Raw genomic sequence first — 22738 nt, forward strand, 5'->3', positions numbered from 1 at the left:
ACAAGGAAATAAATAACACTTTTCTTGGTCCACGGCTGTGGACATATTTTTGAGGCATTTTCCCTTAGTCATCTCTTTCTGAAGCTGGATAGTCCCAGTCTTACTAATCTCTCCTCATATGGACGCTGTTCCATACTCACATTTTGTGGTCCCTTGGAGAACCTTTTTCAATTCCAATATCTTTTCTGAGATGGGGTGACCTTATCTGCACAAAGTATTCATGATGTGGGCTTGCCATTGATGTATACCTGAAACTATCTGGGAGCCCTATACTTAGATTTCAGCCACTCATCAACAGGTGTAAACTCCTTAGATACTAAGGGCTTGCCTATACTCACCTGAAGATTGATGCTCCAGAGATTGATCTTCCAGGGTTTGATTTAGCGGATCTAGGAAGGACCCACTAAAATAGAACGCTGATGATACCTCTGTCACCCCTGGTACTCCACAGGATTATGAGGAGTAAGGGAAGTCAACAGGAGAAATTCTCCTGTTGATTTCCCAGTGTAGGGACACCACAGAATTTCGGCTTAAGATACGTTGACTCCAGCTACACAATTTTTGTAGCTAGAGTTAGGTAATGTAAGTCAATTTTATCCCCAAGTATAGACCTGGCCTTAACATGGAATCACAGACAGTGCTCTTGGATACTCTGCTCTGACTCAGCACCCAAGTAAGCTTGCCTTTGTGATCAATGGTCTGTAGCCAGAGACAAAAACCCCATCTTGTTTTTCCACGAGCCCCATCTTGTTTTTTCCCCCCCCAGAGAGCAAGAGAAAGGCAGTCAGCCTTTGATGCCCTGGGAACGCAGGTGTGGTGCCTGTCCCTGACTCTACCATAAACAGAAACCAGACAGTAAATGGACTAGCTGACGACTGGGAGGCCTCCCGTCGCCGTGATGGCTAGTATCAGTAATTGACACGCCTGCACTGTCTCGGGAGAGGAATCTTCGCCCATCACATACCAGAGGTGCCCATTGTCTGCATCTTCCCAGGTGTGAATTATGCTTTGCACCCTTCGTGGGAAACTTGGCATTCAAAGCCATTTTTCCTGATTGGCCACTTGAGACCAGGAAGAAGCCCATGTGACCCAAGGGGTATAAAGAGGGTTGAGTTGCCCACCCAATTTGAGCTCCAATCACCTACACCTGCTGGCAGGTATTGATTGTCTCCCGAGGTCCGTGGGATGCCCAACCTCGCCCTACTTCTTCCCGAGGGATTGAGAGAAAGACGCTGGCCACGCCAAGTCTGGAACGCAGGGGTGAGAATTGTACCTGCAATGTGTTTTCTTTATGTGTACACTCTAATTGTCTCTCTGTTGTAAGTTAGTTACTTTATTATAGTTTTCTTAAAGTCAAACTGCTTCATTTCTATTGTAAATCACCTTTGGTAAGGTGATTTAGCTATAAACTTTGGGATCAAGTGGGGTGCCCTCATTCACTTATAAAATATATATATCTATATACACTGAACCAAGTTTCTTTATTTCTTTTCTCTTTCTTTCTCCTATAAATAAGCCAGTGCGTGTCAAGCTTCTGACTTGAACCCGTGCTGCTGTACCCGAACCGAACACAAACAAAAGAACTTCAGCCGGTCATAAAGGGACAGATATAGGGAGAGCTTGGGCGTTTGGATTTGTGTCACACCCAGGTGGCAAAATTCAGTTGTGGCGCTTCTCAGTCTCCCCGAGGCTGCCCGCTGCGAAGGAATTATGAAATTCTAGCAGCTAAAATCTGAAGCGTAATAAGCTCTTCCTGTACACACTAGGGCGTCTGTTAGCCTGTTTGGCTACCCTCTGCGACGGGACCTCGGTCCTAGCAGTAAAGTCACGGACGTTAAACTACTTTTCAGGGTGCCCTCCAGCCTCCTAGGCTGCCCGCTGCAACGAGACTTTGTGTCTCAGCAGTTGAAGACTTGGGTGTAACACACACGCACACACTGCCCTGACCGTTGGCTGACATGGTCCCTTGCACCAAGTATCACAGCAATACTCAAGTTGCCCTTAGTTCCAATGAGCCAGTCACTTATCCCAGACGAATTGCACCTTAGATATCACACCAGAAACAAGGCTTGTAGCCAATCCTACAGTAAGCTATATAAAGATTTATTATTAGGAAAAAGGAAACAGTTATTTGCAAGGTATAAGATTCTAGGGATGTAAGCAACTAGCCCAGTAGTCGACTACCCAATAAGCCTAGACGCAGCAAGGGGGAAGCAAGAGCTGGTGCTGCGAGGGCTGGCTTAAAAGCCGGCTCCCCCAAGGACTCTCTCCATGGTGCGGGAAGTAGTGGAGGCACAGATGTAGTGGTCTGGAGCCCAGTGTGAGCCAGGACTGTTGAGTCCCAGCTTGCGCCACATCTCAGGCCTACTCCTGCTGTGGCCCTGCAATTTAAATGCAGTAGGAGTCAGCCTCAACAGGGCCCCTTTTTGACTAATCGAGTACTCGATACAAATTGTATTGAATATATGATAAGTCAATTACCCGCTTCTTAACCCTTAGAAAATGCACAGATATGGCAATTCATATCTGTAACAGAAGTTTCTATAACATACAAGCTCTGTATCTCTTGGACATATGGAGAAAGGGGTAAACAGTGAGGTGGCAAAATTTGCAGACAATACAAGACTGCTCATGCTAGTTAAGTCCACAGCCAACTGTGAAGAGTTTCAAAGGGAGCTCACAAAAGTAGGTGAGTGGACAACAAAATGGTCAATGAAATTCAGTGTTGATAAATGCAAAGTAACGCATATTGATAAACACAATCCCAACTATATGTATACAATGATGGGGACTAAATTAGTTATTACCACTCAAGAGACAGATGTTGGCATCACTGTGGACAGTTCCCTGAAAATATTCACTCAGTGTGCAGCAGGAGTCAAAAAGCAAACAGAACGTTGGGAATCATTAAGAAAGGGATAGATCATAAAACATGGAGAATCTTATTTCTTTTATCTACATCCATGGTGCACCCGCATTTTGATAACTATGTGCGGATGTGATTGCCTTATCTCAAAAAAGATATTGAAATTGGAAAAGGTTCAGAAAAGTGCAACAAAAATGGTTAGGACTTTGGAACAGCTCCCCTATAAGGAGAAATTAATAAGACCTGGACTTTCCAGCTTGTAAAACATGACAAATGGGGACTATTACAGAGGTCTATAAAATCATGACTTGCATGGAGAAAATAAATAAGGAAAAGCTGTTCCCATAACAAAAGAATTAGGCATCACCAAATGAAATTAATAGACAGCAGGTTTAAAAACAAACAAGAAAAAGTATTTCTTCACACAATGCATAGTCATCCTGCGGAACTCTGCCAGAGGATGTTGTGAAGGCCAGGATTTTAATAGGGTTTTAAAAAGAGCTAGATATATTAATGGAAAATAGGTCTTTCAATGGTTATTAGCCAGTAGGGGCAAGGATGGTGTCCTTAGCCTATGTTTGTCAGGGCTGGGAAGGGGTAACAAGGGATGGATCACTTGATGATTACATGTTTTGTTCATTCCTTCTGGGGCACCTGACATTGGTCACTGTCAGAAGATGGCATACTGGGCTAGATGGACTTTTGATCTGACCCAGTATGGCTGATCTATGTTCTCATGTCTCTTTGGGCTAACCCAGGCAGAGGACATCTTGTCTAGGCCAAGAAAACCTTGTCTTCCAGAGTCCAAATAGTCTAGAGATCAACTTTTCTAAGAGATCTGCCTAATTTTACCCTGACTGCAGTCTATCAATTCCTGTTGACTTCAATGACCACAAGAGCAAGACCCTTCTGTATAAATCCTCTTTTGGAGGGAGGGGGGACAGAATACTCATTTGTCTTCTGAATAACATATTCAATTAGTCTGGAAACCAACAATGGTGACTTTTATTTTGAAAAGTAAATTAATATGCATGAACACAACTGCATTTGTGTCTTACTAGGTTAGCTTTTTTCAGTCTAAAAAAGATGTCTGGAAACATTTTACTCTGGTATCTACATTTTGCACACAAAAAATAGGTAAACATTCACATTCCAGCATAATAGTATGTTAAGGTTGATCAGTCACTGTCACAAAGGCACACACCCTACACCAAAAAAATTTAATCAGTTGCTTCCCAAAGCCAAATTATCCTATTGAAGTACATGGCACAATCCCAAACATTAAGAGCTAACTCACACCTACAAGTATTTCTTATTCGGCATTGACCCACACTTGGACAGTTGCCTTCTACACTCGCCAGTGGCCATGTGCCACACCAAGCCACAGACCCAGGAAAGCACAATTGCAGCTGCAATATTTGGTACTGAATGCCTGATGTACCACCCCCTAAGGCTGAATAGCTCTGCTGATTGTGTGAGGGGCCAGAGCAATCGCCCTTGATTCCTCCCTCCTTCTATTGGTGTGGGTAGTGGTAGTGTAGGTACAGACCAGTCTGGGAACTCTGAAAAATGTATGCATTACAATGAGAGCCAGCTCCTGTAGAAGAGGCACAAATGACAGGTACCTTCATATACTCTTCCTTTTGTACACACAGGACAATGCAATGGTGAATTTACTTCCTTTATTGGCATCTGACACAGTCTTAAAGCTGCTTTATTATAGTTCAGTTGTAAAGAATCTTAGGCATTTAAGGCAATTAGGAACAACTGACTCATAGATCTGTTTTGGCATTGAAGTCTAAGACTGGCTATAGGCTGCCTTTTCCAAACACCCAACAAGTTTTCATGTAATCTAAATTACTGCATATCACATATACTCAACCTGTACAATAATTCAAATGCAGACAAAACTTGCTTAAGAAAACAGAGTTGACTAATAACTGCCTGTGACATACCTTTATCACAGGATATTTCCTGCTCAATTAAATAAAAACAGCAGCTGGTATGCCAAAAAATAAATACATAAATAAAAAAAATGTTGAAGCAAATCTGGCAGCATCTTTCAGTGTTCGCCTGCATTTTAGGGCAATAGCGATTCTGCAATTCCATACTATCCTTGTATGAACAGGCACTACTCTAAAAACAAACAAAATCCTGGTTGTAGACTAGCAAGTAAGGTTTACTAGTTAGGAGATCAAGTGGCTGCACCACTCATCATTAGACATACTCATAAGGAAACAGGAAGACACCAATAGCTCAGTTAGCAATATGGTATCTGTCTCTGGTGTAATACAATTCTGAAAGTTATGAGATGGATATTATGCACTGACTTGTTCAGTCTATATAAGATACAGCATGAGGAAAAGAGAAAAGATACAATGGAGACATAATTTCTGCCTCTATTCTCCACCTTACCCCCTGCCACAATATCTTTGTAGTGTTGTGTGCCTGAACATTACTTAAAATACCACTCAGGAGTGCAGTTTATAGGCTTTTCCTCCCAAATAGTCTTCAGTCGCTGTGCCCAGGAGGCCAACATCTCCTCTCTCTTCTCTTCTGTCACATACTCTGCTGCAAAGCAGATCTGAGGAGCAAGGACTTTGAAACCACAGAAGTGCATTATACCATGCTAGACTCAAAAAGACAGGAGACAGGTCAGAAAAGGGTTCAATTACATTTTTGCTAAGGTTAAAGAATTCAGATTTTAAAACATTTCTCTTACTCCACGTGACGCATGCTTTCTTTGATGAAACAGCATTGCTTTTAACTATCCATTTGGAAAGAGAAGAGAATGCGGCAATATCTTTGCAACCATGCTTATGGACAAGTGCTGAAGGCTAACCTATGATGTGCAATCTGCTGGGAGATTAGACCAATTTTACATGCTTCTGAGTTTGATTAATGTTCCTGGTGCCATAGCTCATGGAACATAACCATTTTGAAATGCTATTTAAGCTATATAATTATCCCCTTCAGCCATCAAGCTTGGAAGTGTATGGCAGTTGACCATTTAGTATTCTACTGACTCTTCTTAGATTAATTTCATTCAGTAACAATGTTTCATCCCTGTACCTCTAGATTTGTTGTAGGCCCTTCAGAATCTAGCTTGGTCATGCAATTCTGATTCATGTAGTTCTGAATGAGTTACAATGCTCTCTGCATCAGCTAAAGTCACTAACATGCCTCCACTCACTTTGGAACTTCTGGATGGCTGTGTCTACACTGCACCCCTTTTCCGGAAAAGGGATGCAGATTAGACACATCGGAATAGCAAAATCCGCGGGGGATTTAAAAATCCCCCGCGGCATTTGCATTTACATGGCTGCTGCTTTTTTCCGGCTTGGGAATAAGCTGGAGAAAAGCGCCAGTCTAGACGTGATTCTCCGGAAAATAAGCCCTTTTCCAGAAGATCTCTTATTCCTACTTTCAAGTAGAATAAGAGATCCTCCGGAAAAGGGCTTATTTTCCGGAGAATCATGTCTAGACTAGCGCTTTTCTCCGTCTTATCCCCAAACCGGAAAAAAGCGGCAGCCATGTAAATGCAAATGCCGTGGGGGATTTTTAAATCCCCCGTGGATTTTGCTATTCCGATGTGTCTAATCTTCATCCCTTTTCCGGAAAAGGGGTGCAGTGTAGACACAGCCGATATGTTTAGAGCGAACACTCTTCCATTAGTCACCTTTTGAATGATTCAGCCAAATGATGCAACCCACTCAGGGCTTCTCTGGGGACACGGAGGAAACCATGGTGTCTGGACGTGCTAGTCTTGCTTGATTATAGGGTACAGAGCAAAAGTGGATGGCTGACGCAGGAGCCACAAATAATGCCAATAGCTAGAAATGGCAAAAGAGTTTGTTAAAAGATGGGAGTGTTTCTGGAAGAGCGAGATCAAGTGACTTAACTAGTTTCTGTCAGCAGGTAGAGGTCACAGCACACCATGCCAGCCACAGATTTCTCCCAACAAGCTGGCTCTTCCCATTAAAACTACAGGAGAAGCAATATTGCTAACTCTCACAACATCATCATGAGCATCAAGATATTTGGTGTGTCATAAAGACCCAGCTACCTACATCATGCTTTTAAATGCAAGTCTCTTCAAATTTTTTCCCTCACAGTTTTCTAGTTTCTCTACCACATGAACACTACAGTCTCAAATCAGATGACAAATAAGTACCTAACATTTCTCTTTCAAAAGCAGATGGTTTTTTTTAAAGTAATCATGATTTAAAGTGAAAATAATGTCTTAGCTATTATATGCTATGAGTTGGCAGTACTGTGAAGGTACACCATTAGTGAACAAATATTCATATATTGTACCTGCATGGGCCACAAGAGATAGCGAATGTCACCACTGACCCCTCCCTTTGAAAACATCTCTTCATCTCCTCCAGTGGTAAATGAAAGAAGGGCTAGTTTATCCTGGATTGAAGAAATAAAAAGGATGTAGGCACATTTTCCTGAAGAACAAGTAGCCCATTAGCAAAAAAGGACACTTCAGCAACACTACGTGAACTTGGCAGTACAGAGATGGATGTGGGTTCTGACCCCCCATTGTGTCCTACTATCTTGGCCTTTCCAGAGTACCACTTACTACATCTTTGGTACACAACATGTTGATATATGAAGTGTGTGAAGACCAATCTGTGGGAAAGTGTGTATAAAAATGCAAGTAACTTCGGCCTTAGCTTTTCCCACCTGTAAAATAGGGAAGATACTTGCCCTCCCTTATAAAGTGCTTTGAGATCTATGGTTGGAAAACACTGAGTGCTAAGTATGTTTATGCTCCTCCCTTTCCCCCAGATGGTAATTGGTAGTTTCCCTTTAAAGCTTCCTAGTTGTCTGAGAATCACTTAATTGGGGATCTGCTGTGTTCTTTAGGTATATTCCTTTCACTGAATATTTGATCAGGCCCATGTTTCTTCTGATTTCACAAACATGGGATCTGACTCGGATGTGTATCCCAGCATCTAACTCTTACTTATGGCAGCCAAGAGAATATTTCACATGTGAACTGAACATAATGGCTGCAGCTGCCTCATTGTCCCAAGTTTGCTAACAGGAAAAAAAAGATCGCTTTCAAAGAGTCTGAATTTCCGGCATTCGTCTCAATGGGCTATTTCAGAAATCTAATAATGAAAACGTACGTTAGTATTATTAAAATGACCAGCAACATAAATAGCTAAGTAATCTACAGAACCATAATTGTTGAATATTGGATGTGAGCAGTAAAGCAGTGAGTGTCAAATCTTCGGTTAACAACTAGCTGTGCTATTCACCATGCCAAGAATAGCTCCAAAGTTATGAATTGGTGTGTGAACATGCCAGTCTTGCTTGATTATAGAGTAGAGGAAAAAGGCAGAAGTGGATGGCTGGGACAGGAGGTCACAAAAATCTACACACATAAACCACAAATAATACTGAGCACTCCATTTATATGACTCCTAATGAAGTTTTGTGCCGAGTCCAAAATCTGATATTAATCATAGAGCAGAAACCTTTCTACCCAATACACTGCCATCATTTGTTATAGAGCAGTGGTGGGCAACCTGGTGGGTGGCAAGCTGGCTAAGCTCTTGCTGAAGTGATTATAAAATGCTGCTGAAATATGAATTTTTTTCTTAATGTGTATGGCATCTAAAACCTAGCACAGGAGGATTTCTAGTTATTTTAAAATAATACAAATCTGTTGCACACCTCAGAAAACAAATGTATCAAACAAATCTTTCCCTGCAGAGTCTGTAATCCACTTGCAGAAAAAAACGTCCAAGGCAGGATGAAGACAAGGGTGAAAATAGCATATGGTTACTTAAAGAAGCTGGCGTACATCTTGATGTCCTCTTTCTATAACCGTTCTCCAATGCATGTTCTCATAGGCAAGGTAGATCTGCCACAGGATATTGTGTGAGAGTAGATAAGAAATGGTTCAAAGTGTTCCTCTTTGACAAAGCCTGTAGTTATACAGACACTCCTTTCCTTTTCCAAACCAATCCCAACTTCCCAGTCCTACGCAAAATTAAACAAAACCTCTATCCTACACAGAGTTTTGATGCTGAAAAGGTAGAAATGCACAAGACTCCACAAAGTCCTCTATGAATTTTGCTGTTGGTTTTAAAACGATGCTCAGATACTACAGGACTGTATAAAATGCTAAGGGACAGAGATGAAATAAGTTTTAAGGCAGGATTTTGAATGATCACTGAGTACCACTAAAAAGCCTAAATTTGTGAACCCTCATTTATCCACTTCGGTTAAAAATGGAGAGTAAAAGCATGGGAACAGACAGGGATTATACAAAAACATTGTTTGGCCTCATGTAACAGCCTGGGGAACTCACCTTGAGCAAGCCATTATCGTAATACTGTGGGAAGTTGTAAGCAAATCCTTGGACCAAGACTCTGTCCACCCAGCCCTTCATGATTGCAGGCATGCTGAACCAATACAAGGGAAACTGAAAAGCAAAGGGTGCTGTTATTAATAATGAAACATAACTGGCAGAGGTACACCATTTCTTTTGGCCTTGTTTCTATGAGAAAAAAAAAATCGTATCACCTTAATCAGTCAAGCCATTCACAGTAAATAAATCCTATAATTCAGAGGATGCAGGAACTATATTTACTTAATATTACAGGCTTTTCCCCCTTTGGCTGTCTCTGTGGTGGAATATACAATTTTCTGTAACATCCTGATTTTCTCTTTTTCTGCTATTGACTAGGCCGTACCACTTTCCATGCGAGCTCACAGGCTAGGCCTTATGTGCACTGTCAGAACGGGCAACGCATTAGGTGACAAAACTTTCTGGCTTTTTATAAGAAGTTCCTGACTATTGTATTTGTAGTAACACTGTACAGTTAGACTATGAAATTATTAATAAGAAAAATCATGACCTGAAAAATCAACAATTCAGCCTCTTGAACCTTCCTCTGTTCCTCAGTCAAATCACTGGCCAAGCATCTTCTCTTGTAAGCTTCCCACGATTCCACTCCATAATTAAAGTGCTCTGAGTTGTGGAGGAAACCTGTGGAAAATGCATGTCACAGGGCCTCCAATGCTTTATGAAAATTGGCTGGATATATATGACTTATGAATATGCATGAAGATGACTTATGCTAAATGCATCATGTAACTCGGCGGTTCCCACCCGCTGGTCCGAGGACCAGTGCTGGTCTGCAAATTGTTAGCTGCCGGATCACAGTGGCTGCCGGAGCCGAAGCTGGCTGTTCGTGGTGGCTCAGCTCTGACAGCCCTGGTGGTTGATTTTTCTTGGCAGCGGTGCTGGGGCTAAGGCAGTGGCAGGAGGTGGCAGAACAGGAAGTGCCTTCCTCTCTCCTCCCACCTAGATATGATGGCAGCCCGGCTGAGGTGCCACGCTCTTCCCCCCACCTCTACCCTTGGGGATGCGAGACACGCTTGGTTAGGGAGAGGGTGTGAAGGAGGAGGGAGCACACGCATCACCAACGGCCACGGCCCCTGCCCGTGTGGCAGTAACGGCCACGCTCCCTAAAGAGGGCAGCCTCACTCTGGGGAGTGTGGGGCTGGGGTCAAAGAGCAAAGGCGTGTTGGGTGAGGGTGTGGTAGGGTCATGGGTCAAGAGGGTGCTGGTATACGCTCTATGGGTATGTCTACACTACCCCGCTAGTTCGAACTAGCGGGGTAATGTAGGCATACCGCACATGCAAATGAAGCCCGGGAAATTCAAATCCTGGGCTTTATTTGCAACTCCGTATGACTACATTACCCCCCCCTAGTTCGAAGTAGGGGGGTAGTGTAGACATACCCATAGAGACTGTTTATCCTACTCCTACCACTAAATCCACATAAAATAAATATAAATCACAATTTGCTGTCCAAGATGGGAATATTTCATCCCAATGATTTGTCCTGAGTCATTCCATATTGTAAGGACTGATAAACAGCGGTATTAATTTTTTTTTTTAAAGTATAGATGAATTTAGTACCTGTACTCATTTCCATTAATGCTCCTTTTACACCACTCTGGCAGCATAAAGGGTTGACAAAGATGTAAATGACCTTAATGTAAATGAAAATCAGGCCATTAGAGTTTCAGGCCTAATCCAGAGCCTCTGCTAAGGAGCTTCACTTCTTCCTGAAATCCATGTGACCAGAAAGAGTTACCATTAGGACTTTAAGACCTGACTTCTAGCTTGCATTTGCATGAGACAGTCTGCAACCTTCCTCACCCACTTCTGCCAGTGCTCTTGCAACTTCCTCTTTCAGTACCGGGTTTTGCTTTAACAGACACTGTCACCTCTGTCAGACCGTGTTACAGTTTTGTGCTTTCACTTCCTAATTTAGACAGCATCAGGATTTTTTTAAAAGACCTACTTGGAGAATGGTTTTCTTAATTATGAGAAACACTTGGAAATCAGTTTTAAGTTTAATATGATTTCCACTGGGTTTCTCAAGTTTTTACTAAGCAAATAAATGAATGATGGCATTACCATATTCCATCAAGGAGAGTAATACTTAATAGACACCCAACCAAATTCATTTATATGAATGAACACTTGGGGATTATTTCCTGAAAACATCTGTAAGCAGACTGGTTCTTGAGAAAAAGTGATTTACAATGATGCTTTTTAACAAGGCACACAAACACTTGTAAGTTATAAAATACAAACATTTGGGCACAAAGGTAACTTTAAAACTTACAGGATACCTCTACACTGGCATGATTTTGCGCAATAACACAAGAGTTTTTGTGTTAAAAGTATTTGTGCAAGAGAGCATCTACACTGGCATGTGCCTTTGCGCAAGAGATGTGCTTTTGCGCAAAAGCATCTGTGCCAGTGTAGATGCTCTCTTGCGCAAGAAAGCTCCGATGGCCATTTTAGCCATCGGGCTTTCTTGCACAAGAAATTAATGTTGCCTGTCTACACTGGCCCCTTGCGCAAGAACAGTTGCACAAGAGGGCTTATCCCTGAGCGGGAGCGTCAGAGTATTTGCGCAAGAAGCACTGATTTCCTACATTAGAACGCTGGTGTTCTTGCGCAAGTACTCACGGCCAGTGTAGACAGGTGGCAAGATTTTGCACAAAAGCACCTGCTTTTGCGCAAAATCTTGCCTATGTAGACACAGCCACAGTCTTATTAGTGACGGCCCAATCCTACTACTGTTGTGGTCAATGGCAAAACTGCCAGACTCAGGAGCGTAGCATCAATTTTTAAAGTGATAGCCTCTAGTACAGTGGTTTTCAACCTGTGGTCTGTGGCCACTTGGGCTGATGCAGAATAGGGCAGATATACACTATTGTTTAAATTAATCTAATTTATGTTGCTCAGGGGTATGAAAAACCCAGCCCAACCCCATGTGATGCAAGTTTCACACTGTCCACACTGGTGATGTGTTAGCAGGAGACACCCTCTCACCAACATAGCTTTTGCTTCTTGCCCAAGTGGAGTAATTATGCCAACGGGAGAGTGTGTCTTCACCAAATGCACGCCAGTGGCACAACTGTATCCGTGCAACTGCTCCGATGTAGCGCTATAGTGCAGACTTGCCCTATGACTAAGATCTGCAAAAGGTAACCATGAAAATAAAGTTTCAGAGCCCAGATGAAGTAGTCTACAGTAACTCCTCACTTAACGTTGTAGTTATACTCTTGAAAAATGCGACCTTAAGCAAAATGATATTAAGTGAATCCAATTTCCCCATAATAATTAATGCAAATGGGGGAGGGGGGGTTAGGTTCCAGGGAAATTTTTCTCAGCAGACAAAAGGCAGAATAACATATACAGTATACGTTTTAAACAATTTAATACCATACACAGCAGTGATGATTGTGAAGCTTGGTTGAGGAGTCAGACTTTGCGGCATTTTCCAGGAATGTCTTGCTGCTAAATGATGAACTAGCATTGACTGAGCCCTCAAAGGTAACACTTTATTAATGTAGCCATTAGGACAGAATCCAGTTTAATTAGTTAACCGGTTGGTTAGACATTAAGTTTAACCAGTTAACTGATTAAACAGGGATAGGGGAGGGGGATAAGAGGAGACACTCCCTCCATCCCTGGTTAATATTCCTAGTAGCCTCACGCTCTAGTCTAGAAGCAACAGAGAGGAAACAACAGACACACAGCTGTGGCTGCAAACACTTCCCTGCAGAAATGGAACATCATGATGATGTGGGGTGCACTACTTTCTCTTCCAGGTGGCACATATATAGCTGTACAGTGCCAAGGAGTGTGTGTGAGACACACACTGAGTGTGAGACAGACATACACACAAGTATATGTGTTTGAGAGAGGCAGACAGATGTGCATTCCCCTTTAAGTATGCTGACCTCACTTCAAATACACTGCTCTTTTAGGTATAGTACTGTAGATCATGGAGTTCAGACTCAAGAATCTGTAGCTGTTTGTAACCTGCTTTGTGGAGATGTAGTACAGAGTGGGGGGCTTAATCAGGGAAAGTCAGGGGCATCCCATCTCCCCTCAGCACCGCAAGCAGGAGGCTCCTGGGAGCAGCTTTGCAGTGGGCGTGGGGTGGGGGGGGAGAGAGGAGAGGTAGCTAAATGGCAGCTGCCCAGCCGCATACCCTACAGAGAAACTTAGGGGAGCTGATGGGGAGCTGCTGGCCCACCCTGATTCCAGCCCCCCACAAATATAGGCTGCTCTTCCAGAAAATCTTGCAAGTAATGGACAAAGCAGGATGCCAAATGACATTATAAGGGGCATTAGGCAACTTTAAATGAGCAAGTGCTCTAACAGAGCAATATAACAATGAAATAATGTTAACTAGGACAACGTTAAGTGAAAAGTTACTGTATTTTTCTGCTCAAAACAAAGTGTGAATACCCCCACCTACAGGTCAAAACTTGGAAATGTCAGGCCCAGACTGCATCAAATACCATGCTGTGCACATGCAACATTTATGGATGAATTCTGTTCAGTCAGTTTTCACCCTAAGACTTCTATGGTGGGAGCCCATGGGTCGTGGGATGGTTTTCCAAAGGGATCTGCACCTTCATTTGAAATTTTTTAGGGGTCCATAAATGAAAAAAGTTTGAAAACCACTGCTTTAGTAAATGTCCACAGAAACAAAAATTGCTCTTGCTAAATAGAATTTTTTTACACCAAAACTCTCCCCTTTTTTTCCCTCCAGAGAGCACCTGATGCTTGTATCAAACAATGCAGCTTTGGTGTATTGAGTAAGTAAGATTGACTGTAGTTACAATACCAAAGAGACTATTTTAATATGTATTTCAACTAGTCTCACCAGTGATGTCATTTCTCGTTGCTCTTGGTTCAAATTGCATTGCGTACAGATCAGACACGGTGACGCTGCAGCCCTGTTTGCTCAATTCTTCCATGGCAAGATTCTTTAAGGATCCATTCAGAGACTTGGGCTCTTGATGTGCATAAATTATCAGTACTTTTTTCCCTGGTGTTAAAAAGAAAATCTCGAGATACCATGGGGATGAATACATCTGAAATAGCATGCAGAGATGGGGCTTTGTTCTCCATTGTTTAGTACTCTGTTGTCTCAGACCAATGCAGAGAGAGAAACACTACTTGGTCATAATGGTAGTATTTTATAGCCATTTATTTGTGGTACAAGACTTGGTGAAGGGTTGGGCAATGGTGAATCTGGCCCAGTTGAATTCAGTTGTGCTGAAATGGGCTTTCCTAATTGGAACTCAGTGGACAGAGGGGAAAACCCAAAACCTGTTATGTGTTTGTAACACTAGTGCCTGGAGTGACAAGTTAAAATCTTCTGCTTATTTTGTATGCAGCACCACTTTCTCCTGGCAGCACACTCAAGGAACTAAACAAATAGTTAACATTCATAATGTAACAATTAAAAAAAAATGGAAGTATAGCAGTATTTCCTGATTCACTGAGCACAACGAACAGAGAGAGGACTATGTATGTTCCTATATATATATATATGAAGACAGTGGTTTGTGGACACAGACACACAGACACACAGACTTAAATCTGAGGTGAGAAAGACCTGCAGGGAGGAAAAGCTGCATCTCTGAGGAGCCAACAAAAAAGGCTTAGTTATCTGAAGAACTAAATTTGGGTGGTGGAAGCAAGGGATGGATATGCCAGGTTTCCATCAGCCTGGTGATTAAGTTGGAGGTTTCAACTATAGCCAGGAGTATTTTAATTAAGGGCTTGAAAAACTACTCTGCTTCTTTACCATTAGTGAATATAAGGAATAATGTGAAGAGCAGATGTTGATCTACTAAAAGTAGGTTACAGATACCAGCACCAGATAAAAAGTTAAAGCAGCCCTGCCAAGAGGGCATCACGAACACCAAGAATTGATTTAATAAGAATATAAACACACTTGAAACAATTGTGATCTCATTCAGAAACTTATTCATGAATGTATAGGGAGGACAGGCTCCCATTTGCTGTTGAAGAGCCTGTTTTTGCAAACCCTACTTGCTGAGTAGTCTACAAGGTACTAAATAGCATCAAGTTCCATGGAGCTGAAGGGCCACTTAGCACTGTAGACTTGGGGTAAAATTTTCAAAGGCACCCAAGTCCGATGGGACTTGAAGTGCCCTAGTTGCTTTAGAAAATGTTACCTTACAGCCCCATTCAAGCACCGATGGAGCTAGGACATTTCTGATCCTAACGTGCATAGCTCCAAAATGACTCATTCTCTCAATACCAAAGAAAATGATCTCTTTTTACCTGCCATTTTACACAAAGCCTTTAACAATCTTCCTCTTTAGAGCATCCAATATTTCCTGTAGCAGACTCCCAAAAGAGATGTGCTCATTGGAGACACGCCATAACCGCGAAAAAGGCAGGCTTTTCCTATCGGCACCACCTTGCTGAAAGTACTCTCTGAATCTGAAACAAAAGGATGCAGGATGCAAAAGAATAATTAAGAAACAAGTGTGGATGTATAGATTGTACTGTAAGTACAAGGAGCTATATGATGGTGTAGAGTGTGAAGGTTTTATCATTGTAATTTTTGGATGGCTGCTTTAGTCACTGGTGGTGAAGTGACAGGTAAGTTATATACATCATATTCACATATAGATACATATTGGGGCAGAAGGATTGGTATGCTCTGGCTACTTACAATGCTCCAGCAAAACATCTATAAACCAGTGTTTCTCAACCTTTTTTTTAATAAAATACCTCTTTAAAAAAATTGTAAGTACACCCAGTACATAGTTTTCAGACAAATATTTTCTCTACCATTGCAACACATTTGTTTAAACAACTTAATTGTAGCCAGGTGGGCAATGAATGTTTTGGATGTAAAAAGTACAAAAATAATAAGACACTGAAACTTAAACCAAAAATTCAGTTCTCCAAATTTCAGTTGTGGTGACGTACCCCCCAGACTTCTCTCAAGTACCCCTAAGGGTTGAGAAACACTGCTATAAACCCACTTTAACTGTCTGGTTAAGCTAGATTTATAGCTGCTTTCATGAGTGTCTACACAACAATGAATTTTACTACTTTGGAAGGCGCTAATTCTTCTAATAGCTTCTAACAACATTTCAACATAATTTCTCTCAAACTCTCCATGCCTGAGCATATAGTATATTTATATTAAGTACTCATTGAATTGTTTAATCACAGGTACATATTGAAACCTGCATTTCAGTTTCAAACATCCGCCTTTAAAACACTAGAATCCAGCCTGAAGGCACTTTGCAACCAAATCACTGACTTGTGGGGTCAGAGTATAACCACTTCCTCACCCTGGTGAACATTCTCACGCAGATACATGTAGCTATAACTGCTCATCAAGATGTGTTAAAAGTGTTACCAAATGCCCCTTTGTGTTTTCCTGTAATTAAAATCATAGTCTAAATGGATGCTATATATTGTGAAAAGAAGCCTTATCCTGTGAATAGCTTCACTCAAATCCATGGGACTACTTACAGAGTAAGATATTTTTCATTATGAGTAAGAATCACAGACTGGCCCAGAAAGTCCTAATTTGTATATGTTACTTGTATTGTCATAGCCTGTAATAAAACATTTTAAACTGATCTCCATGAAAGCAGATGGGGTTCTGACTTCTGCTCACCCTGTTTTTCTTCCCAGTTAAAATACCACAATAGGGCAAGCATGTGTGTGTGTGCAAGGTTGTCACTTAGTGTAAGCCCAGTACATCTGTTTTATAGATCTGCAGAGACTTTCCTAAGTTTTTCCAACCATCCTCTTGGCACCCTGGACACTTCTGTTGTGCAACGTTTGCATGTCACCTGCTGCCTGGCTCCTTTTGTGTGTAAAGTTCAAACCCACCAGCACCATTTCCAACCCAACCTACTGCACTGTTATAAAGATTCTTCATCTTCGCTGCAAAAAAATGTGTTGTGTTTTTTTACATGAAGGTAGAAGTGACAATCGAGTTTGCCAGTTTTACTTAGACTCATTCCCGGAGGTTTCAGCACATGACCATCTTTAATTAAAGATCAATATTAAATTCCTGGAGACCCCAGGCCAGCCTTAGAGACTCTCAGTTTCAATATCACAACATTTTGCTGTGAAGACACAGCCCCAAGCTGTCTGTACAGTGTGTAGCACATCACATGAAAGCTGCATGCATCTCAGGCTTGGTCTACACTACAGAATTAGCTAGGCAGTTTATGTTGACATAATTATGTCAGTGTCTACACTACAGCCTTGCTCCAGCTGTTGTAAGTGACCACCTACCCCCACATAATATTGCCACCTCCAGGAGAGGCAGGGGCTTATGTCAGTAAAGTTAGGGAACACAGTGTCCATGTAGACACTGCATTACTTCATCAGCAGTTGAGTGTCACTCTTGTCAATTTCATGGCTCCATGCATGGATGGTGGGTAGAATAAGCCAGGGGAGGCTAAGCCACCCCAAACAAGATGTGGCACACCTCCCTTTGGAAGCATGCCACAGGCCTGCTGCCTCTAGTGTGCTGCCCACACTCTGCCCTAGGCCTCGCTCCTGCGTCGCACTCTTCTCCCATGGCTCTGCCCACGCTGCTCCTCTTCTTGCTCCCTGTCTGTCTCTCCCCTCTTCCAAGGCCCCATCCTCACTCTTCCCTCACAGACATCTCCCCTCTCCACTCCTCACACCTCTCCAGCACTTCCCCTGTAGTTCCCCCATCTTTGCTCCTCCCTCACAGCCCCTCCACCCACTACTCATGCCTCTTCACCCCGAGAGGGAGAGAGGAGTGGGTGGCAGGTGGGGAGGCCTCTTAGAGGTGCAGGTGGAGAGAGGCATGATGGACAGGTTGTGTGGGGACCTTGGGGGATGTGGCCCACCAGGGCTTGGGGCAGAGTGGGGGTTGGCAGTGGAGCAGGGGGCAGGACCATGCTCTGAGCATGGGTGCCTCCCCTTCTAGGGAGCTTCTAGCACTCAGGGCCCACCTCCCCAAATATGGAGGTCATGCACCACCCACGCTCCATGCCTGGGCCGGTAGTGGGCTCCTGCTACAGGCCAGCAGCACTCCATTCCAGCTGCCTGATCCCAGCTGGGCTACTGCTTGTGCTCCCTGCTGGAAGCTCTGCTGCCCCCAGGATACCCGATCCCAGCCAGGCTGCTGCTCAGGCTCCCCATGCCCAGCTCCCCACTCCTAGAGGCAAGAGGCCCTGGCTTCCAGCTACCCTGCCCCACCACTGCTGCTCTTCAGGTGGAAGCCCTCCTGGTAAGGGCACACCACTGACAGAAGAAGGGTGTTGTAGAGACCAGCTACCACAATAATTACTACAATGGCTGCAAAGTCGGCCTAACACGTCAGCTGCAGCATAGAGATGCCCCCAGTGTTTGCAGACTGGGCCTTTCTTACCTGTATCTGGGTCACAAGGAAAGAAGCTTGTTCCTGGATGAAAGTGAAGCTGCAGCTCTTTGGAAAGGACTGTGTGTGAGAGAGAGAGAGGCATGCAGCCAGTCCTGCCTGCAAATGAAACTCCCCCCTGTTGGGAGCCCTCTCCCTCTCCCTCTTCCTCCTTTCAGTGTTACAGCTGCAGAATTAGACCAATAGGAGGGTGTTAGGCACACACTCCCCACCTCCACGAGTGGCAGCAGGGACCCACATGATTGGCTCCCTATTGATTCTGCTGATTCTGTCTAGCTCCTGTCTCTCTGCCCCCTGGCAGGTCACCAGAGGCTCTCCCCACCCCCTGGTTACTGGGCCCACACTCAAGGCTCTTGGAGCTCTGCTGATTCACTCTGCAGGCAGCCTCCTCCAAGGGATGCATGGTCTTCAGCAGCTGTGACACAACTTTAAAGGCAAGGATGTGAATTTCCATATTGCCCTCTGATCCCAGACCCCCTGGAAGGCTCCCTAACATACCGGCTCCCGACACACAACTCTTCATTAGGGGTAGATCAATCCATGTTCCCAGCTTCACAGACGAATGGGGCCCTTAGAGATAGAGGAGAAGCTGAATTGCCTGAGTGTTATTTATTGCTCAGGCTCCATAGTGACCTGCTGCCTGGTGATACTGGCAGGGTTCATCTCCCTCACCCCCAAACCCAGAAATCCACCATCCCATTTACAGGCTTTGTGCAAGAGCCTGACCATGCAGAACCCCCATACACAAGCATCTATGATTTGCAGGCATGTGCCCTCCCTCCCGCCAAGCCAAAGCACAACTCCCTGCTGCGTGTGCATCCATGCAACCAGAACAGGCATCCAGAGCTGATATCACTATGTTTACAGTTCATTTAAATCAGGGGTGGGGAATTTAAGGCCTGGGAGCTGAATTTGGCTCTCAACTTGCCTGGATCTGGCCCTCAAGGCTTGCCCCGCCCCCCTCATTGGGGAGCCTGAACTGGTGCTCCAGCCCTCCCGCCATCCTTCCCCCAGGGCTGGAGCACACAAAATATACTAGGTTGGTCCCCCTCCCCTGGCTCTGGCTCTGGTGTGCGAGGAGAATGTAGGGAGTGTCTTTCTCCTTTTCAGTTGGGGACCATGTCCGTGAGAGTTGTTTTTTGGGGTGTTTTTTTTCTCACTTGTGTGCAGCCCCCAACTTATTTTTCTGTGGGTTAGTGGTCCTCAACCCAAAAAAAGTGGCTCACCCGTGATTTAAATGTTAAATTCTCCTTTTGATCTCTGAATTAACAGAATACAGCATAGACTGGGACTGTGTGATTACATCGTTAACCTCTAACAATAGATAGGTAAACCCACACAAAAAAACCCACAAATATTATTTACCAATATGTCTCTAACTGTTGAATCTGGGTCATTTACCCTGGAATGTACTTAACCTTTTCTCGCTACGTGTCACGGCTGAAATATAAAATAAGAAGCTGGATGCTAAGGTCCTTGCTTATTGACATAACGGGAGGTTGTGTGGCCTACTGGCTAATGCCCTCAACTGGTACGCTAAAGACTTGGATTCTATTCACAATGCTGTCACTGGTCTGCTGGGTTAACTTTGACAAGTCACTTCTCACCTCAGTTTCCTCATCTGTAAAATGGTGATAATGATACCTCCCTTTGTAAAGTGATTTTGAGATCTGTTGATGAAAGGCACTACATAAGTGTTATTTATATTAGTGTACTGAAGGCAATTGGAGTTCCTTTGAGGCACACTGAATAAAATAATGGATCTTGCTTAAAGTCTTTAAAAATCGTATCTATTTTGTTTTTAGCTTATGCAAACTAGCAAGCTAAAAAGTATATTTTTTTCTTTGTGGTGTGTATACACTCTAGATCAGGGGTCAGCAACCTTTTCAAACCAAAGAGCCAAACTACATCAACATTCAGAACAAGTGGTCAACAAAGAGCTGTACAAGAATATCCATTTACATGACTTAAAATATACAACTTAATATTATTGATGATTGACATGATGATGAATAGCATAAAGTAAACATTTTACTCAGACTTCATTTTATGGGACTTCCGCTGCTGCTGGGCGTGCAGGAGTCCAGGTGCAGGAGTCTGCAGGTTGCAGGAGTCTGTGGCGGTGGATGTGGGGGTTCAGAAGTCCAGGTTGGGTTGTATGAGGGTCTCAGAGCAAGGCAGTGGGGCGTGTGGGAAGTTCCGGAGGCAGGACGGGGCACTGTGGGTGGGAAATAAAGTAAGTGGAAGGGTCTTGGGCCGGATTACTTTAGCTGGCTGGGGCTAGGCTGCTGCACCCAGGCAGCAGTGGCTGGACAAGGGGCTGGGCCAGGAAGGCCACCGCAGGATCGTGGCCTCCCCTCCTACCCATGTCACAGCAGAAGGAGAACCGCCACCAGCACTTCCTGCAGCCAGATGGGGGCTGGACCGCGGGGCCTGCTCCAGGTTTGGGGCTGGGGACAGGACGCTATGGCCGGATGGGGTCTGGCATTGTTGGCCAGAATTTATTTTAAATAAAGTAAAATATTATGTCCAACGCTAAAGGTTTCAACATTGTCTTTATTTATGGCAGGGGTGGGGAAACTTTTTTGTGTCAGGGTTCACTGACCTACAGAAAAATCAGTCAGGGACCACACAAGTGAGAAGCAAAAAAAACCCTCCAAAAACCCCCAAACCTCACTGATGTGTCCCCCAACTGAAACACCTCACTCCCTGGTGCTCCATCCCCATCGTTGAGTGAGGGCAGGGAGAACTGAGGTTCAAGGCCTCTTCAGGCCAGATTAACTCTGCTGGGGTTCCAGGGTTAGAGGATTTTGTGGGCCCCCCTAGGTCCTGGATGCGGACAAAAATGAGGGGTTCAGTGTGCAAGACAGGGCTGTCGGTGAGTGGGATAAGGAAGGGGTGCAAGAAGCGGGGAGAGGGTGGGAGGTAGAGTGCAGGAGCAAGCTGGGAGTAGGGTGCATAGCCAGGAGAAGGAGGCAGGAGCAAGGGAGAGTGCAGGAGCAGGCTGGGGGGCAGAGTGTCTGGCCATGAGGGAGGGTGCAGGAGCAGGGGAGTATGGAGGAACAGGCTGGTGGTAGGGTGTGTGGCCAAGGGCAGGGAGGTGAAGGAGCATACTGCGGGGCAAGGTGTCTGGCCAGGAGGGAGGTCCAGGAGCAAGGGAGGGTGCAGGAGTGGGCTGGGGATATGAGGTCTTAGTGGAGGGTGTGTGTGAGTGGGCTGGGGGTGCAGGGTCTCAGCAGGGTGGTGAGTGAGGGGGCAGAGGGTGCAGGGTCTGATTTGGGAGAAGAGAGGGGCACTTACTTGCTTTTGCACCGCTGCCAGCACCATTTCCCAGGCATGGCCTTCTGCTACTCCCATTGGCAGGATTCTCCAGGAAGCACATCCATGCGCTGCTGTCCCCCAGCTCGGGGAAGGAAAAGGAAGCAGCAGCATGTGGAGCCGCTTCTAGCTCTGCTTCTTCCCTGCAATCTGGATCTGACAGGGAGGCACAGGGCTTCCCCCCCACCTCCCACAGGAAGCCAGTCCTGGTGCTCCAATTTTTCAGGGGGGTCGCAAGGCTGGAGTGCCAGCACAGGCTCCCTGTTGAAGGGGGGGTTGAGCTCGAGCTGCAAGGAGCCATATCTGGCTCCCTAATGAGCCATATTTGACTTGAGAGCCATAGGTTGCTGACCCTTGCTCTGGCTGATGTAAAGGTAGGGAAACTAAAGGAAAGCTGCCAGTATGGTATATCCTGTACCAGGGGAGGGGAGCAATAATATATTAGAAATGCATCTTTCCTCTTTCCATACATAATAATATTTCAAAAAGATCATGTCTCCTTCGTTTCCCTCCCTTCATTCCTTGCCCTGAATAATAGGGATAGGTTAAAAAAATTTCCTATTTGCCCCTAGCAAAAAATGTTCTAAACGCATGCTATGGCTCTGTCAGGGCATTCATGGAGAATGCTGCTTTATCATTCTGCCTGGGGCTGCTTCCCTTCTGCCCTTCATCTATGCTTTGTGCCTTGATCCTGTAACTGACTCTGCACAGGCTGACTCCTCTGGCCACTTATATAACCCCTCTGACTTCCGTGACGTAACATGCAGGTGCACCTGG

General features: G+C 44.3%; 1 protein-coding gene across 2 annotated transcripts; it reads right to left on the minus strand.

Moving 5' to 3' along the window:
* Positions 1-3849: 3849 nt before the first annotated feature.
* On the minus strand, positions 3850-18793 carry NQO2 (N-ribosyldihydronicotinamide:quinone dehydrogenase 2). Of its 2 annotated transcripts, XM_075921336.2 has the most exons (8): positions 18635-18793; positions 15535-15696; positions 14102-14266; positions 9751-9881; positions 9201-9314; positions 7184-7285; positions 6546-6699; positions 5366-5495 (listed from the first exon to the last, which is right to left on the minus strand). In XM_075921336.2, exons 2-7 carry the CDS (start codon positions 15539-15541, stop codon positions 6580-6582), a joined length of 639 nt encoding a protein of 212 aa, XP_075777451.1. In that variant the 5' UTR covers positions 15542-15696; positions 18635-18793; the 3' UTR covers positions 5366-5495; positions 6546-6579. The 2 variants fall into 2 exon arrangements, with proteins under 2 accessions (XP_014436931.1, XP_075777451.1); XM_014581445.4 differs by lacking the exon at positions 6546-6699 and having other exon boundaries at positions 3850-5495.
* Between the last annotated feature and the right edge of the window lie 3945 nt (positions 18794-22738).

Source organism: Pelodiscus sinensis, chromosome 2, assembly GCF_052426305.1.
Source record: "Pelodiscus sinensis isolate ZL-2025 chromosome 2, ASM5242630v1, whole genome shotgun sequence".
Lineage (NCBI taxonomy): Eukaryota > Metazoa > Chordata > Testudines > Trionychidae > Pelodiscus > Pelodiscus sinensis.